At 39.8% G+C, this 19,186-nt stretch overlaps 2 protein-coding genes across 3 annotated transcripts in view; one reads left to right on the top strand and one right to left on the bottom strand.

Annotated features, from left to right (window-relative positions):
• Nucleotides 1-8,978, top strand: part of NOCT (nocturnin) — a 29,779-nt gene extending 20,801 nt beyond the window's left edge. Inside the window, exons 2-4 of one of the 2 annotated variants that reach the window (XM_081811861.1) lie at nucleotides 1,424-1,461; nucleotides 4,108-4,377; nucleotides 6,219-8,978. In XM_081811861.1, the coding sequence (XP_081667987.1) occupies nucleotides 1,424-1,461; nucleotides 4,108-4,377; nucleotides 6,219-7,054 (1,144 nt within the window). In that variant the 3' untranslated portion in view covers nucleotides 7,055-8,978. The remainder of the gene's footprint in view (nucleotides 1-1,423; nucleotides 1,462-4,107; nucleotides 4,378-6,218) is intronic. The other variant, XM_081811860.1, reaches the window with a different exon arrangement.
• A 7,451-nt stretch (nucleotides 8,979-16,429) lies between these two features.
• The window catches only part of ELF2 (E74 like ETS transcription factor 2), a 106,511-nt gene continuing 103,754 nt past the window's right edge, over nucleotides 16,430-19,186 (bottom strand). Inside the window, exons 9-10 of the mRNA XM_081813118.1 lie at nucleotides 18,980-19,186; nucleotides 16,430-18,636 (exon numbers count right to left, since the gene is read on the bottom strand). Coding sequence (XP_081669244.1) covers nucleotides 18,009-18,636; nucleotides 18,980-19,186 — 835 coding nt within the window. The 3' untranslated portion in view covers nucleotides 16,430-18,008. The remainder of the gene's footprint in view (nucleotides 18,637-18,979) is intronic.

Here is a 19,186-nt window from a genome sequence, read left to right as displayed (position 1 = left end):
AAAAAAAAAAAAAAAAGAATAACAACCCAAATACTACCACTACTGATTATGATCACTGAGAAGTTTATAATTTTTTTTTTAAAGATTTTATTTATTTATTTGACGGAGAGAGACACAGCAAGAGAGGGAACACAAGCAGGGGGAGTGGGAGAGGGAGAAGCAGGCTTCCCGCGGAGCAGGAAGCCCGATGCGGGACTCGATCCCAGGACCCTGGGATCATGACCTGAGCCGAAGGCAGACGCTTAACCACTGAGCCACCCAGGCGCCCCAAAGTTTATAATTTTTTTAAGTTTATTTTTCAGTTTTTTTTGTAACCTCTACACCCAATGTGGGGCTCGAATTCACAACCCTGAGATCAAGAATTGCATGTTCTTCCAACTGAGCCAACCAGGTGCCCCCAGTTTGAAATTTTTTAATTGAATATATTTTCCTCATTCTGGTCCCTGCCCCCCCTTTCAGTTGTATTAAGTCTTCATAAGTTCCTTGTGGGATCACATAGGCATTATATATTGTACTCTCTCAACCTCATTTAGACTTGATTTTCTAAGTAGCTGTGTGTTTAATGCTTACCACCCATCTTATATCTAAGTCTTGCTGATCATTTTGTTCTGAATTTGTGCTTTAGTTCCAGAGGTGGCAAAAATTTTTCTGCCAAGGACTGGATAGTAAACATTTAGGCTTTGAAGGCCAAAAGTGATTCTTTTCCACATTGTGTATGTGTGTGTGTGTGTCTGTTTGTGTGTTTATTTTTTTAAGGATTTTATTTATTTGAGAGAAAGAGAGAAAGACCACGAGATGGGGGAGGGTCAGAGGGAGAAGCAGATTCCCTGCTGAGCAGGGAGCCGGACGCAGGACTCCATGCTGGGACTCCAGGATCATGTTTATGTGTTTAACACCCCTTTAAAACCATTCTTAGCTCGAGGACTATACAGAAATACCTCTGGCTACAGTTTGTCAGCCCTGCTCTATAGTTTCCTCAAGAAGGGCTCATGGAGGGGCGCCTGGGTGGCTCAGTTGGTTAAGCGACTGCCTTTGGCTCAGGTCATGATCCTGGAGTCTCAGGATCGAGTCCCACATCGGGCTCCCTGCTCAGTGGGGAGTCTGCTTCTCCCTCTGACCCTCCCGCCTCTCATGTGCTCTCTCTCTCTCAAATAAATAAATAAAATCTTAAAAAAAAAAAGGAAGAAGAAGAAGGGCTCGTGGAGTCAGTATTCCAGTGTTGCTGGATATAAATTCCTTGTTCCTATATAGATGAGCCATATATAAAAAGTTTGAGTTACATATTTAAAATATGTACCTTCATTTTCTCTTGGCATAAAACATTGCAGTTGCAGTCTCATGATAGCCTAATTTTATTTTCCTTATAAGTTACTTGGACGTTTTTGTCTAGATGCCCAAGGGATTTATTTCTTTTTCTTTACAGTCCAGTTGGTGTTGGTCATTCTGGGTTGATATTCTCAGGTATGTGATGTGTTTTTCAGTATGTTGTTTTGAGTAATTTTTTCAGTTTTTTTTTTCTTTTTTTAGAATAAAAAGATAAGGCAGACCTTTATGTATCTGATGTTTAAATATATCCATGATACATGCCTTTTTTTAACCTTATATAATCTTTTATTTTAAACCATTTCATTTTTTTCCAGCTTAATTGAGATATAATTGACAGATAAAATAGTATATATTTAAGGTATACCACATGTTTTGGTATACATATACATTGTGAAATTATTACCTCAACCAAGCTAATTAACACATCTGTCACCTCATTTACCTTGTATGTGTTGAGATCACTTAAGATCTATTCTCTTAAAAGATTTCAAGAATACAATACAGTATTAACTATAGTTACCATGCTGAAATTATATCTCCAGAACTTAATTCAACCCTGCATGATTGAAATTTTTTACTCTCAAAAGTTTTCTTGATTTACTTTTTAGTATTTGTTTCATTTCCTTGCATTGGTTTTCTTGCTACAGAATTCCTGATACCCAAATATTGGATCTTTGCTTAGGTTAAGCACATAATATTTACCACTATCTCTCAAATGCTCTATCTCCTAATTCTCTTTGTTGCCTTATTTCTGAGTTTCCTAATTCTGATTTAGGCTCTTCTCTCATTTTCTTAATGACTTTTAGCTCATTTGCAATAAGATAGTTTTGATTTGGTTCCTGGGCATGTCTTTCTGGTATGCTTTCATTGTCTGAAATGGATGTTTTTCTGTTCCTTATTCTCTTTATGTGAAGGTTTTTCTAACTTTTTAGAAGGAGGTGCTATTCAAGATGGTTTTTCTGGCTTCACATAACTCCTCAAATACATAAACTCCTGTTGGACACTATTACTCTCTTTTTCATGCTCATTTTTATGTACTTGCTTTTTATCACAATAACCACCCAAAACTCAGCTTGACAAAGATACATCAAAAAGATGTGGAGCAGTCCTGTTGAAACTAAAGGACATCCGGCTAGTGGTGTGCTTAGAGGTTGACCTAGGTCAAACATTGCCATATGTTTCACATGTAAGATGGCCCGTGGTGCCCCTTGAGTTTGCTGTGCTGCCTGTGTGACATTTGGGTTTACAGCTGGGGTGGTGCTACTCTTCTGGAGAGACAACACGTGAGAAACCAACCGGGAAGACCTTTAACTTCTTTTTTTCTTAAAAACTAGAAGTACAGAAGAAAGATTTTCAAAGTTGTACTACCAGGCAAGAAGAAAATTTCTTCCTTTGGACCCATGTACTCAGATAGGCAAGCAGATTGATTAAAAAGAATTTAATATATTCAGATTAAACACTTTGGAAACAGGTGTGTGCATGCATGGGCGCATGTATGTGTGAGAGAATGAACAGGCTTGCTTCAAGATGCACGTACACTTAAATGTATGATGTGTTTCTTTGCCTTAATCCAGTAGTCTTACTGGGGGAAAAAACTACAACCACATTGGGTTGATGAAAAGGAACAATAGAGAGCATGCTTGCATGCTAATTGACCTTGATGTTTAAGGACATTTGTTGGTAAATATTTGGACTTGCCTTTATGACCTGCCACAGTGAATATGATTGACTGCTGGTTTCAGATGCAGTCAATCAGCCTGCCAGATAATGTTTTTATAAGAAAACTGTGTCTTTATCAAGAGAAGGCAGGGAAATCTTGATTCCTCCACACGATTCACCTTACACGGAATCTTGGGAGGTGGTTCTCAGTAAAACTTGACCCTAATTTATACTGTAATGAAGAGTAAAAAAGAGCAATCACCTGCTTACAGGTAGAACTTCCCTCAGGCTAATTAGTGGGAGATTGTGCTCTCCTCTCCTAAGTGCATTATAATCTATCAGGATAAAAAGTGAAGCACTGGCAAATGCACTGAGCTGGCGTGCCTCCTGCTGCCCTCCATACCATTTCTCCTTTCAGAATCCCAGCACCGGTGGGCAACCTTCTCTTACCCCTTCTACCTCCAACCCTTTTTCTGGATTCTTAAAAAATCTGGCAGTTGATATTATAGGCTGTATTGCTCGGTGATGTTCAGAGTCCTACAGAAAGCCAGAGCCCTGATGGATAGTTAACATCTAAGAGAAATGGGTACAGATTTAACCCAGCTGTTACTTTCCGTAGCAGAGGGATCTGTATGGATGAGGTAGCCAGAGTAGCAGCCTGGCTTTTCTCCAGGCTTATCATGGGCTTTCTAACATTTGGCTCTTTACAAACTGGCCTTCACGTTTTTATTAAAATATTTAGAAAAAAAGGAACGTGGATTCTGTTGAGCCATGCTTTCATAATAAGACTAGGTTTATAAATTATAAAGACAAATCCTAAATTAGAAGGGACCATAAAGATCAAGGTATTTCTCCCTTAAAAGAATTATCCTAGTTAATCAGAGACCAATTTTAACATTAGTATTTCAGTTAACCTGTCCTAGGAGAAAGTTAGAACCTGGAAAACTCCTTTAAGCCACCTCTGCGGACATGGCTTCATCCATGAACCTGGGAACATTGCCCTCAGTCGAGTTCTTGGCTTTTATGGACAGTAAATGTTTTATCTTCTAGTTGAGCTGAGTGACAGTGGAAGAAAGGCAGAAAAAGGAGCTGAGTGTATAATTGTGCTTTCCTCTCCTGTAGTGTGTTCCATGGGAAACGGTACGAGCAGACTCTATAGTGCTCTCGCCAAGGCACTGAACAGCAGTGCTGCCTCCCAGCACCCAGAATATTTGGTGTCACCTGACCCAGAACATCTGGAGCCCATTGATCCTAAAGAACTCCTCGAGGAATGCAGGGCTGTCCTGCACACTCGACCTCCCCGGTTCCAGAGGGATTTTGTGGATCTGAGGACAGATTGCCCCAGTAGCCACCCACCTATTCGGGTCATGCAATGGAACATCCTCGCCCAAGGTATGCCTGATGCTTTTGTACCTGAGCTGTGAAGTTTCCTATGACTGCCTGGAGCACTGATGTGTTCTGTGGAGGGAGGAGGTGTGGGCAGATAAGAGATGTAGGAGGATGAAGTGACTTAGGGCAGCACGAGGAGCTCCCAGAAGGGGAAGGTAAGAAAGAAGGCCGTCCGGTTTCCAGGAATAAATCCAGCACTCAAGATTTATACCTTACCTTCCATGTTTAAAGGACCCTGTCTTTTTTTTTTTTTTTTTAAAGATTTTATTTATTTGACAGAGAGAGACACAGCGAGAGAGGGAACACAAGCAGGGGGAGCGGGAGAGGGAGAAGCAGGCTTCCCGCCGAGCAGGGAGCCCGATGCGGGGCTTGATCCCAGGACCCTGGGATCATGACCTGAGCCGAAGGCAGACACTCAACGACTTGAGCCACCCAGGTGCCCAGGACCCTGTCTTTTATCAGCCTCAAACTTTCTGTTGCCTCCAACTCCCAGTCCACAGCGCTAAGATAGCATTTGTAAGGGAGAAACAGAATCTGCTGAATGGGTAACAGGTCGAACTTTCTGCAAGGAATGGGAGCTCTGTGGGTGGCGGTGAGTCTGGGTCTTCTTGAGGCCAGATTCCCACCCATATGCGTCTGTATAACTTGAGGTCAAAGGGATATTGCTTTAGTTCTCTGTTGATTAAGATGTTACTTTGTTATGGTAGAAAGGACACGTTTCCTAGGCCTGCTGAATTAAAAAGATGTATCATTGAACTCTCTGTAGTGTTGCCTTTCAATGTAGCAGTTGAAATCATAAGAAAAAGAAACAAAGGCAGCTTTTTAAAGAAGGGCATATACCCTGATTTTCAATTTTAGATTTTTCTTTCCCCTAGGTGTTCGTCCATAAGTAGGAAAAGCTGCCTATTTAAGATAGGTTCCATATCAATTCATATGGCTCGTTATAGGGTTAAAATTAGTGTATAGATGGGGCGCCTGGCTGGCTCAGTCAGTAGAGCATATGACATTACTTGTAGACATTACTTAAAATAGTCTTTTTTTAAAAAGTTAGCATATGGGTGCCTGGGTGGCTCAGTCGGTTGAGTGGCTGCTTTTGGCTCAGATCATGATCCCAGGGTGTTGGGATTGAGACCCGCATCGGGCTCCCTGCTCAGCAGCAAGTCTGCTTCTCCCTCTACCCCTCCCCCTGCTCGTGATCTCTCGCTCCCTCACCCTCTCAAATAAAGTAAAATCTTTAAAAAGAAAGTTTGCATATAAAGTTAAATATATTTATTTCATCTGACATAGTTTCTACCCCAGGAATTGTAAAGAACACTGTTTAAGGCTCAAACTTAAAAATCAAAAGATTTTTTGTCCTAGAATATAGTCACACGAAACAGTTTTAATATGAAAGAAAATAAATTGCTTGCCTTATCTCGATATTAAGAGGTTATTTAGGTTGGTAGGTTTTGTTTTGGTTTTAGGGTTTTTTGGACGGAGAGAGAGAGAGAGCGCATGCGTGTACGTGTACACACATAAGCAGGGGAGGGGTAGAGGGAGAGAAAATCTGAAGCAGGCTCCACCCTCAAGAGCAGAGCCCAGTGCAGGGCTCAGTCTCACGGCCCTGAGACCATGATCTCAGCCAAAATCAAGAGTCGGACGCTTAACTGACTGAGCCACCCAGGCGCCCCAGTTTGGTTGGTTAATACAATTTAGACAGAAGAATCACCCAAAGTATCTGAAGTAGAGAAAGCATTCTGAGGGTCTTGAGTAGTGTTAAACTGAAGGAGACTTCCAGGTACTTAGCTACTATAGAACCATGACTTCTAAGTACCTGTGACAACTGACTGGCTTTTTTATTTCAGCTCTTGGAGAAGGAAAAGACAACTTTGTACAATGCCCTGTAGAAGCACTCAAGTGGGAAGAAAGGAAATGTCTCATCCTAGAAGAAATCCTAGCCTACCAGCCCGATATACTGTGCCTCCAAGAGGTGGACCACTATTTTGACACCTTCCAACCACTCCTCAGTAGATTGGGCTATCAAGGCACGTTTTTCCCAAAGCCCTGGTCACCTTGTCTCGATGTAGAACACAACAATGGACCAGATGGCTGTGCCTTGTTTTTCCTCCAGAACCGATTCAAGCTAGTCAACAGTGCCAATATTAGGCTGACAGCCATGACATTGAAAACCAATCAGGTGGCCATTGCACAAACTCTAGAATGCAAGGAGTCCAGTCGACAGTTCTGTATTGCAGTCACCCACTTAAAAGCACGTACTGGTTGGGAACGATTTCGCTCAGCTCAAGGCTGTGACCTCCTCCAGAACCTGCAGAACATCACTCAAGGAGCCAAAATTCCCCTTATTGTTTGTGGGGACTTCAATGCAGAGCCAACAGAGGAGGTCTACAAACACTTCGCTTCCTCCAGCCTCAACCTGAACAGTGCGTACAAGCTGCTGAGCCCTGATGGGCAGTCAGAACCCCCATATACGACCTGGAAGATCCGGACGTCAGGGGAATGTCGGCACACACTGGATTATATCTGGTACTCTAAACGGGCTCTGAGTGTGAGGGCAGCTCTTGATTTGCTCACTGAAGAACAGATTGGACCCAACCGGCTACCATCTTTTAATTATCCTTCAGACCACCTATCTCTAGTGTGTGACTTCAGCTTTAATGAGGAACCTGATGGACTTTTCTAAATGCTTGTCTTTTTAATCACAAGAGTCTTAACCAGGGATGTTTCAGGAAACTAAAATAGGATAAGAAGTTGCCCGAGGAAGGATTCCCAGTTTCTTTTGTCATTTTCCATGTTTCCAGCATGCCCTTGGGAAGGAATCCCATTAGTCCACAAACCTTTTCCATTAAAACCTGCAGCAAAGAAGGTGTTTGCACTCCAGTTTTGGCTTGTATTATTTTCTTTCCCTTAGCATTACATTTGGATCATTTAAGGGCATTAAAAATGAGGCTTATTTTGTAGCTTTTTCAGTTTAAGGATGCTTTATAAAAATAGACTTGCTTGAGTCCTCCATAATTAGTAAGTATACAGGAGCAATTTCTCTAGATAGCATTTCAAGTTATTTATTTGTAGTTTTTAAAATGTCAGCAAGATATGCATGGCAATATTTATTTTTTTATATTTTCATATAAGATTAAATAAATAGAGCATTGTGAATGTTTTAAAACCATGCAAAACATAAGTTATAGAGTAATTTATAGTGATTTTCTTAAATCTCTAAGATCTTTTTATTTGGGGTCTAACAATAGTAGTGTATAAAGGGACTATGTAGCCTGACAGGGTTTTTAGTTTATTTAAGTGGAAATATCAGGTCTCCTTGATACTTTCTTCGTAAGCAATCCTTGCTATGCCTCCATGTTCCCATTATTGTGTTCTTAGATTCCGTAGTCTTCATTATTGAATCACTGTTAGGCATTTATAGCTTTCCATTGGAATGCTATGATACACATTTGAGGTCACTCAGTGTCTGTTTGTATTGGACTGTGCTTTTCACACTAGGTTATTTAGGAACTCTTATGTGGCAGTAGCTAAGAAAGTAAGTGGGGCCTTCTTTTCAGAGATAGGAAACTAGAAAGCCTATTAATGAGGCTATTCTTAAAATCTCCTAAGAGAGCCAAGTGGCTAGTTCAAAATGTCTAGAAAGAAGAATGTTAAAAAGTTAGAAAGATAACTTGGAATTCTCTTCCATAAGAAATAAAAGCGGTACAAGATAACAGGTGAAGCCCCTTTCAAGCAAAATCCCAACAAATAACCTATTGGTAATAAATTGATAAATACTTTAACCCATGAGTTGTAAATACTTAAGAATAATAAATGGTCTTTTAAAGCTAGTGATTTTACTATCTTGTCTTTTTAGTCCAAAAAGAATCTGGGAGTAGATTTGATCTTTTAATACTGTTAACACGGTGACCCACTGTATCCATTTACACACAGACCTTCATTTTGCACATTGAAGGCATCTATGCCGTGCTTATGTAATGTCTCTAGGGGTCACGGGTGGAGTCCCACAAAATGGCTCACCCATATATTCTGCAGTGGAACTACTTTTGAGATAAATGAGGTTTTCAGTACATTGTATACAAAAAATCTTGGGGCTTCCTGGAAGGAATGGCTAGCTGGAAGAACATCTGTACCAACTGTCATTTGGTTCAAATCTTAGCATGATAATGGTACCATCATCGCTGTTGAGAAACCAAACACTGATTGAAACAGGCATTAAATATTGTTTGCGTACCCCAAGGTACACCAACCGGAAGAGAAACTATCACAACGGCCCTAAGAGAGCAAATCTGGATGAGAATGAAAGCGAAAATAATGTTTGCATTTCAAATGTTGTCCACCAATATATGAATTAACAGGCTATGGGTTGAGGGTGGCTGGGAATGCTAATGAGCAAAAAAGCTGGAAATAACCATGTGATTGTAATGTGCCTTTACATTAAGGAAATAGGGCAAAAATTATAATGGAACTCTCCTTCAGTTATCCTTTGGAGTTAGGGCAGTATGCTTCTGTTTGATGGTTTTGTATTTGTCTTTATTTAAAATGGAGTTATGTGAGCATTTTATGTAAACAATTTTTAGTAGTATATTAAATCTTGTTGGATTGTACTTCATATTTTATTTTTCCTTTCAAGTCTTTGTAGACACCTTTGCCTTATGGACTATCAGAGTAACCAGAAGCAGAATGGTAAGTAACAAATCTGTATTCTAAATTTTTGGGCATGTTCCATTTAATGAATTTCTCTTATTCCACCCCCCTGTACCTTTTGGTTCAGCTTTTCTTTTTATATCGCATAATAGTTTAACCGTGGTCATAATAAGAGTCTTAAAAGAGAAGTAAATTGTGCGTATCTGAAGAGAGAATGAGAGTGGCAATGGATTTTTTTTTCTTCCTCCATGCCATATTTCAGTAGATTGCCTTCTACAAGGTGAAAGGAATAGGAGTGACCACTTCATTCATTTAAGCAAAGAATAATGGTGTATACATAAGAAACACATTTGAGTTCCTTACCTTTGGCTCCAAGAGTTTTCAATACGATCTTTCAACTACTCTGAATTAATTAATTTTTTCTGCAACTACTCTTAATTTAAAATGGGGTGTAAAACATCAAATCATTTGACCAAAGTGACAGCTAATAGAAGGAGAGCCAGTATTCAGACCTAGGTCTGTCTTGACTCCAGAATGCTTGCTTCTTTCCCCACCAACATGTTCCCTTGGCCTTGAGTGAGTACAGCTGGAGACAAAAGTGATAGTGGGGGAGGAAGAGATCTGTTCAGTGAAAAATGGTCAAACATAAGGCAAATACTTCGTAGTACATATGCAATGTAGAATAGAAGCAAGATACAGAGGCCAAATCGCAGCTGAAAGAGCAGATCTCTGTTATTCTGATACAGTAAAGTAGTTAAAAAGTAAAACATCTATTACTGTTTGCATACTTCTTTTTAGAAGGAAGCAGGAAGAACAGTTACTCTAATAGTGTTTCAAACTAGAGGAAGAAATTGATGCAAATATTCTATATTGGAGCCATTTTTTAAAACATCCAAGATTTTATAATAGTGAAGTGAATGTTGCATATAATTAGATAATGTGTTTTAGGCTTGAGGAAGTTTATATCCAAGATATAAATTCTAAAAAGAGATAAAAACACATGCTCATAATCCTAATTGATTTCAATTTTAGAAAAGGAAAGGCATCCAAAAAATGAATGTACTTGCAGAAAGAGCTTTTTTTAATGACACGTATAAAAATACGGCACAGGCAAGCTTTCATCTAGAAGGGCTTAGATACCAGAGTGGGAGAGGACTGGAGCTTGGGCTTCTAAAACAAGCAGAGGGAAGGGGTGCCTGGGTGGCTCAGTCATTAAGCGTCTGCCTTCGGCTCAGGTCATGATCCTGCAGTCCTGGGATCGAGCCCCACATCAGGATCCCTGCTCGGCGGGGAGCCTGCTTCTCCCTCTCCCACTCCCCCTGCTTGTGTTCCCTCTCTCTGTGTCTCTGTCAAATAAATAAAATCTTTAATTTAAAAAAAATAATAAAAAAATAAAACAAGTGGAGGGAAAACAAGTAACAGCAAACAGAGGGGCCCGGGCTCTAAGTGAAGACAGCTCTGACCAGCATGGCCCTCAACAGGTTGCTCCATCTCTAGGGCCTCAGTTCTCTCATCCACAGAGGATTGCTTCGCACCTGCCCTGTCAACCCCATAGATTTGTGAGATGTTTGTAAAATAATATCGTAAACTGTTACATAAAATATACACAGAAGTCAATGAACCTTGCTTCAAAAGTTCAAAGCAAGAAAGGGAAGGGCATCGGACTTGATGTCTTAAAATATTCATGAATGTTTTAACAACCCAGTCTTAACTCTTCTAAGAATAATCATCTTTCAATTTGAAAATGCAGAACAAATAGGGTTAATAGAAAATTAAGCCCCAAATAGGTGAAGATTTTTTTCCTAATTGTTCTTCCAAGCATATATGAAGTTGTAAGTGGTCTGGTTCTTTATTAATTTCATGAGAGGATGTCAACCCTACTTTGACTGGTAAAGTAAAAAATACTGCCTTTGTGTGATGAAACAGAATACTAATTCCAGGGCCTTGATCCCTAGATTTCTGTGGAAAGCTCACATCTAAGAAAACATTCACCTAGGATTAGACATGTGGACACAGCTATTCCTCTTGACAGAATGCTAGGAAAAGCTTTGTTGCTTCTAAGCAGCTGGTAAACTGGATTATATGAATCTCATTACTGATCAACTTACCTTTTTTGCTTTGGCTTCTAAGACATTCAAAACCAGACCTTATAGCTGAATTTTAATTACTGGGTGACACTTTACAATGTTGTAACAGTATGTGCTCTGTATGCTTTCATCTTTTGCCATCCTATCTTTTTTCTTTGCCTAATTTTCTCTTACCCTTTTTATTTTTTTGGCTTTCACTTATTCTTAGATTACATAAACTATCTGAAATTCTTTTGGTAATAGAGTATAAATTATCTTGGTACATTAAACAGATTCGGGCATCTAGATGGAGACAGTTTGTACAAGAACGTCAAAATATGATTACAGATATTATCTGTAATATTATCTATAATATGGACAGACACCAATCAAGAAGGATGATGGAAGACTGGACACAGGGAACATGTCCAACATCTCACTTTGGTTTCCATAGATTGGTGAACCTGAAGAAAACACACAGCAAAATTCTACATTTTAAGATCTAGTTTGTGAGAAAGTAAGGGTCATTACATGATAGGATAACTAACCTTCCCCCCCTCGCCCTGCCCCTTTTTTTTTTGGATGGGAGGGAATATAGGTTGAGGCTAAAACTAAATTGGGAGGCAGAGGAGTTCTGTTTTTAGGTCTGCCACTGATCAGCTGGACTGAGACTGAGGAGTCCCTTTTTTCCTGAACCTTAGTTTATTTGTAATATAGGCAATAGATCAGACAACCTCTAAGGTTTCTTAAAAACACTAAACTGAGGCACGTCAACACGATTTGAGTTTCTGCTGCCACAGTTCAAAAATACTGTTGCAATTTTTTGGAACTGCTTCCATATCCAGTTTTATGAAGGTCTCAAAACCAGTGGGAATTTAATACCACATCTCATTTTGAACCAGATATGGCATTACCTAGCTTGATTCACATCAGTTTATTAACCTCAAGTGACTTGGCTATTTCTAAAATTAAAATCTTCCTCAGCAGAAAACTTGCCTCTATTATTGTGTTTTAAATTTTAGGCATTGCTCCAGGAAGCAATTCAAAAGTATTTTGAACAAGGACAGCATTGTTGGCCTTAGTATATAGCTAAGACTCTTTCGTCCTTACAGAGATGTTAAATATGAGGAGACTTTAGAACTAATGAGATCTACAGTATGTAGGCTTTTCAAAAACCCATTTTAATACTTAATAGATACATCTCAAACTACCTTTTTCCACTGACCATTTTAGAAAAGCCTATGTTAGGACACAGATCCTCGGACATAAAGCTTTCCTTGATTGTATCTATATGGCAGTGTGGGTTCCCAAACCTGACGGCAACAATGAAATCTCCTAGAGATACTGAAAAATACGGATGCCTGCCTCCCACTCCCATACATTGTAATCTAACTGGTATGGAGTGTGATGTGAGCAACGGGATTTCTAAATCTTCCGAGGTGATTCTAATGGGCAGCAAAATTACCGTTGTGTTAACAATGAATGTCCTACAACTCAGAAATAATTTCCAGATTATGTAAATTGTGTTTCACCTATTACGACAGTGATGGTACCATTTCATCAAAGAAAGTCTTCTAAAATAGACGTTTTTTCCAAGTTAAACATGACTGCGACGGGATGGGAAGAAACAGTATCTTGGGAGAAGACAACTGTTGGTTTATAGCCTATTTACAGTTCAGTTTTGTTTTTGATATGCAGTACTTTTTTGAGATTTATTTCCTTCAGAGAGAGCAGGAGCAGGAGGGGCAGAAGGAGAGAGAATCTGAAGCAGACTCCATGTCGAGCATAGAGCTGGACACCGGGCTGCATCCCACAACCCCGAGATCATGACCTGAGCCGAAACCTAGTCGGATGGTTAACCAGCTGAGCCACCCAGCGCCCCCGGAGTATTTTGCATTAAGCAGCCATGTTCTATTAAGTTCTAACTTTAGAAGTTGTGATATATTGTGTTTAAGTCCTGAACTCAGCATTAGTGCTGAGTTGCAGTGTTCAAAAAATAGTTACGGTTGCTTAAAGAGTGAAATAGATGAAAATCAAATCCATCTCCCTGCTGCCCTTGAGTTTTCAAAGCTCTGGAGGGGTAGTGCAGAAAGGCGAATCAGCACACTTGCAAAGAGTGAATAGTAACCTCATTCTCATTAGGACGGGCATCACTGTGTACTGACTTCCTACAAAATACTATCGGTTTTAATTATGGAGGACATGATTGTAACAGAGGCTGAAGTACAGATAAATCACAAGCACAGAGGGCGTGTAGAGTGAATGGGTAAAAGCTGTAACACAGGGAGAAGTGGTGATGGCTGTGGAACTAAAGTAGGGTTATTACTCTTGCCTCCCCAAAACAATGTGCTGTGTAGTGCCCTCAGAGTAGGCGAGGTGATTTCAAATAAAAGGAGCAAGAGATACTTTGGAGATAACCCCGAAGCCAAAATGTTCTTTGTGTAGAAGTTGAGCTGATGACTAACTATTACACATGACTTACATACAGGGATCAGAGATGCCTTCTCCATAGTGAGGTATTGCAAGGTGTCCGGCAAGCCACTGCTAATGCCCCAGGTGCCACATCCCTTACGTTCCGCCTTCAAGGCCACCCCTCTGGTGGAATTGCCCTTTTATTTTCACTGTATCAACAATCTCTGGTTTTTTCTTTCGCCTTATTTGCTTAGCCCTTCCTGCTACGCTTGACAGCACTGCCCACCATATCTGGAAATGCTACCTCGTTTGTCCCTGTTAATTCTCTGTGAACAGTCCTTCATTTCCACTGCTGATGCCTTTTCCTCTCCCCTAACCCTTGTCTTCACATACTTTCTACTTTTCAGTCTTTAGACTCAATTCAAGGTGGACCATTCCCCAACCTTTCAAGCCTATCTCAGAAATTTTTATTTTGATGTCTGTCACTTCTCAGTAAATAAAGTGAACTCCTACCTAGGTGAACGCAGAGTGGTCTAGAGAGTAGCCATCTGTTGGCCCAGTGAGGTATGGGTGTCTGGAATGTCTGTAGCCCAGAGATGACTAAAAGAGTAGCAAGAGAATAAGGCTTGGGAAGGTAAGCAGAGGCCAGATCAATGGATTTAAATGTTATATGTTACACTCTGAACTTTTATGTTTTCAGGAAGAGATGCCATTGAAGAATTTATTTTTAAAAGATTTTTATTTGAGGAAGACGGAGAGAGAAAGGGAGAACCAGACCCTCTGCTGAGCAGGGAGCCCAATGCAGGGCTCAGTCCCAGGTCCCTGGGATCATGACTTGAGCTCAAGGCAGACGCTTAACCAACTGAGCCACCCAGGCGCCCCACCATTGAAGAATTTAAAGCAATTACAAGGGAGTGATGAAATTTGCATTTACAAGTAAGAGTAGAGGGAGGGGGCGCCTGGGTGGCTCAGTTGGTTAAGCGACTGCCTTCAGCTCAGGTCATGATCCTGGAGTCCCGGGATCGAGTCCCGCATCGGGCTCCCTGCTCAGCTGGGGGTCTGCTTCTCCCTCTGCCCTCTTCCCTCTCGTGCTCGCTGTCTCTCATTCTCTCTCTCAGATAAATAAATAAAAAATCTTTAAAAAAAAAAAAAGTAGAGGGAGGGTTGGTGAGACAAGCAGTAAAGGTTGGGAGGATGGGAAGGGAAGCTACTTAAAAGGTAACATCAATAGGATTTGGTGAATGATGAGAGGTAGGAAGTAAGGTGTCTAGAATGGTTTCTTCTGGCCTGAGTAATGGACTGCTGGTGGTGTCATTTACTGAGCTAAGAACAGATTTTAGAACAGATCTCAACTGGACATTCAGGAGAAAAATCAGGAAATTTTGAGCAGTTAGATAAAACCGCCTGAGTCTTACTACACATTTGGTAGTAAAAACTACAGGCATGAATAAAATTATCTAACCATTAAGTTGAAGTGAAATCATAATAGTAAACACTTAATAGAGTGCTTGCTATATGCCAGGCACTGGTTCTAAATCCTTAACATATTCATTTAATTCGTACACCTTTATTTCTCTCTGAAATAAAGAAGAAAATCTGAAGAAAAGAGACCCACAGATAGAATCTTGCTAAGTATTAACATTAAATGGGAAACTGAAGGAGAGCAAAGCAGACTAAGAAGGCAGGAAGTAAACCAGAAGAAGGATGTCATGGAAAAGCAAAGAATTTTTAAGAAGTAGGCTGAGGCACAAGATCCCATGAAAAAATGAAGTGTCTGTTTAATTTTACTACTGGATTGTTGGACCTCAGTGAGAACTGTTTCTCTTAAGCCAGAATTCAGCTACGGTAGAGAGACAGAGCAAAAGGCTATAAAACTTGTTGGAACAAGGAGACCACGAAGGTATGAAAGGAGAGGAAGGCGGAGTACAGGAGGAAGGCACCCCTGCCTCCTTCCTGAAACAGATGGGTAAGGACGGATGCCAGAGGAAGTAGATGTTCTTACAGCAAAGGGTCCAGAAATGGAGGGAGTTCATAGCTCTGGACCACCATGTTCTCTATAAAGAGGTATACTGGTCATTTGGTTAAGCAGGGTAGTAAGGCTGGAATTGTTGCTGGAAACAGACCTAAGGAATAAATGGACAGACTGCTTATTATTGTTCACAAGCCCTAGTGAGGCTGGAATACATAGTGGCATTAAGCCATTGTTAATAAGGTTCTTCCCCAGCATACCGGACACAAAAAAGCAAATGTTAAATTACAGTGGTTTACAGTTTGGAAGGGTTGAGGTTAAAAGCCATACCACTGAGAATTTTAATCAGAAACATTCTGACCATTATATACTGTCTACATCTGTTTCCAAACCTGGACCTTAGGTGTACTTAGAATTTCTGAGACAGAAAAATATCTAGGTAGAGTGGTGGAGATAAGCTAGGTAGTTCTGACTTAACCCAGTTAGAACCAACTAATAATAGAGTGGTGAGGGGGGAATTATTCACTCAAAATTGAAGTCTCTTTAGCTGTCCTCCATAGCACATGACTTAGATTCTTAGCAAATACGTTACCAAAACCAACACGTCTGAGTGTCCAATAAGCTCAGCATTTGGAGAAAGGTGTAGGTATGGTATAAGCTATATATTCTTTGCCCTCCAAAAATATCATGGAGTATGACTAAAGAAATGAAACTATAGTGCAAAAAAGAAGACAATACAATTAAGTGCCAAAGAAAACTGAAATTTTAGGAAATGTCTTAAAAGTAGGTAAAATTTGAGCTTAATTCCCAAATGGGATAAGAATCAAGTGAGTTTTTCTTTGAGCTTTTATTAAAAAGTACCATCAGGTATGTCTGGAAAAGATAAATGATTACAAAGGGGGCTATTATAAAAATCGTTGTCAACCTAAGTAGTATCTGATCAAGTGCACAATTGAAGGCCACAAAACATTAAGTATCAGTTTATTTCAATTTCTAAAAGATGTAAAAATAGACAACTTTTCTTTGTAGTAGAAAGAGCATTAAGATGTGGGGTCACAGGACCTAATTTGGTGTGAAATTAGGAAATTCATTAATCCCCCTGGTACCTCCATTTCCTAATTTGTAAAAGGGCTAGAGTATTACTTGATCTTCTTAACCCTCAAAAGGTCTGTTTGAGAAATTTCTTTAAGTGTGGCCAACATTAAAATAATAAACTCATGGTTAAGTAGAACATTATATAGTTCATGATAGTAATTAGAAAATAAGTGGCAACATGCAGATATTTGCCAAATATTAATGTAATGGAACAAACAGAAGGAAAACTTTTTCACACAGTAGTTGGGAAGGAGAAATAAGACTTCTATATTTAACTAAAACAGTCTCTATACTAGCTTTTGAATATTGTTATAAATATCACCAGAGACCAAAACACAACATAAATTTCATTTCTATATTTCAGAAAACCTACTTGAATACACTTTGAAACAAGAGTACAACAAAATAGAATATACTTCAAATGTTGAATATACAAACTATTATAGTTCAAATCTGAACACTGGTACTTTCCCTCTTAAAACTTCAACTAAAAAAAAAAAAAAAAGGAAGGAAGGAAAAACAAAAACAAAAACACCAGGTATTAGAGCTACCTGACAAAAATTCATGCTGAGCCTGAACTTCCAAGTGACAGTAGAACTGAAACTGCTATGTGTGCACAGATGCCAGGACTAAGTGAGTGACACGCAGGTTACAGCAAAAGGCCAGAGCCAACTGTTAATTTGTCCACAATTAAGAAACTGACAGACTTAAACTACCATATAAAATGTTACATGTAAATTCTATAACAATACTGTGCTAGGTACAAGATTTTTAAAATTTTTCTTTTAATAAAAAAGCTTTACACAAACAAGCCATTAGCTTATTTCAATAAAGAAAACTGAAAATTAGTCTAAGGCCTTTGTTTTAAATCAGCTTAAGCTATATGATATTTAAAAAAAAAATCGCACTAGGTCTTTTTTGCTATCCTCTTTCTGAAAAGCTTTTGGATCCATTTTCAATTCACATTCTAAAATACCTATATTAGCAGTCTTCACATAGCACCAGTTAAGTGAGTTCTGTGTGAACACAGTAATAATTGCTGGTATGCATATAAAATGCATCAAAAATTGCTCTATGTAACAATGAGATCACCCATTCCAACCCCTCCCCACTGAAAACTATATAACCTCTTACAGAGTGTTAGTGTTCCAAGTCTTAGTGTAACTGGATATTGTAGTGAGTTGCTTGGTCCCTTTCGATCCATTTTCCTTATTGACGGGTTCAGTTGTTTCCTACTGTAAGAGGCAGTTTTCTGTCAGCATCTCCGCATGTAGTTCATTTCCCACTGAAACATGGGATAGGTAATTTATTTCCAGTAAGTCTGATTGTTTTCTTAGATGCATTAAAAATGTTTTAAAGTCTTCTTTTGACTTTGCTTGATGACCTCCCTTGCAAATATTTGTTAGTACTATCACTAACAGTCTCAAGTCCACGGTAGAGCTGCTATTTTATTTCTCACACGTCACTAGTCCTTCCGTTTTCATAGCTACAGGAAGGGCAATAGCTGAAGGAGCACTGACAACCACTACGTGGGTCACTGTCTTACTTCCGTCTGCTGGTTTTTCTTCTTGTACCAGCTGCAAAGTTTTCACGTCATGTTCCTGCTTTTTTGCCACCGCTTCTGATTTGACCTCTGGCCCCTTTATGACCGCGCTGATAACTCGCGGAGGAGTCTGGCCAGATGCCTGTTGAGTAGGCACTGATAGTCTCATTACAGGTGTACCATGGGCTATTGAAACGGGGGTAAGTGCTCTCACAGCCAGCGGGGTTCCAACAATGTTAATGCTTCCGGACCCAGTCAGATTTGACTTTGTCTGCAGCTGACACTGTGCAAGTTGTGTAGCTGGGATGGTGATAATTTTGGCAGGCTGCATGGTGATTTTGTCTCCGTTTTCAGAAGAGGCTGGCATCACAGTAGGGATCGTCTGAATAACTACCTTGGGAGAGGTTGCTGTTGTTGGACTAGTGCTGGTTATTAACGGTGCACCTGCATTAACTGACTGAACTGCCACAGTCGAGATTTTCTGACCCAACGATGTCATTACAACAGGTACTTGCATTGCCACACGAACTGTCCTAGTAAATTCAAAAAAAGTGGATTTAATGTTAAATTAGACAACAGGTCTCTTGAGCAAAAAGATGAATGCAAACCTATCATGTACAAAACTAATGCTCCCAAATTTTACGGGTGTACTGACAATTTAGAATATATGAAATATTGTGAAACAGATCTTAAAAAACAAATGCCCACGTTAAGTTCCATCTATAAAACCATAAAAACGATTCGAGTGAGTTGAGACCTCTACTTTAACAAGAACAATAAAATACACTTAAAAGATCAAACACTCTTCCAAGTCTTGCCGACAGTGGGGTTTTAGACTGCTAACATTAAAAAAGGTACATAGTGTCCTTCACTGACCTTGGAGCTGCTGTTGCTGACACAGACGCGGTAGTAGGAGGAGACCTGGATGGAGGATCATGACCAGGGGAAGTGATGTTTACAACTCTAGCTACACCCTTCTCTGCCCTGGAGCAGTTCAGAGATGAGTTTTTTCCACCACGAACAGAGGTTGCTGCTTTCAGGAGACTCTCTGCAGACAGTGACACTCGTTCTAAGGATTTTTCA

Source organism: Leptonychotes weddellii, chromosome 2 (genome assembly GCF_054177405.1).
Source record: "Leptonychotes weddellii isolate Sample4059 chromosome 2, ASM5417740v2, whole genome shotgun sequence".
In the NCBI taxonomy this organism is placed as follows: domain Eukaryota; kingdom Metazoa; phylum Chordata; class Mammalia; order Carnivora; family Phocidae; genus Leptonychotes; species Leptonychotes weddellii.
Note: the sequence above shows the minus strand (reverse complement) of the source record. Positions and strands in the feature narration are given on the sequence as shown.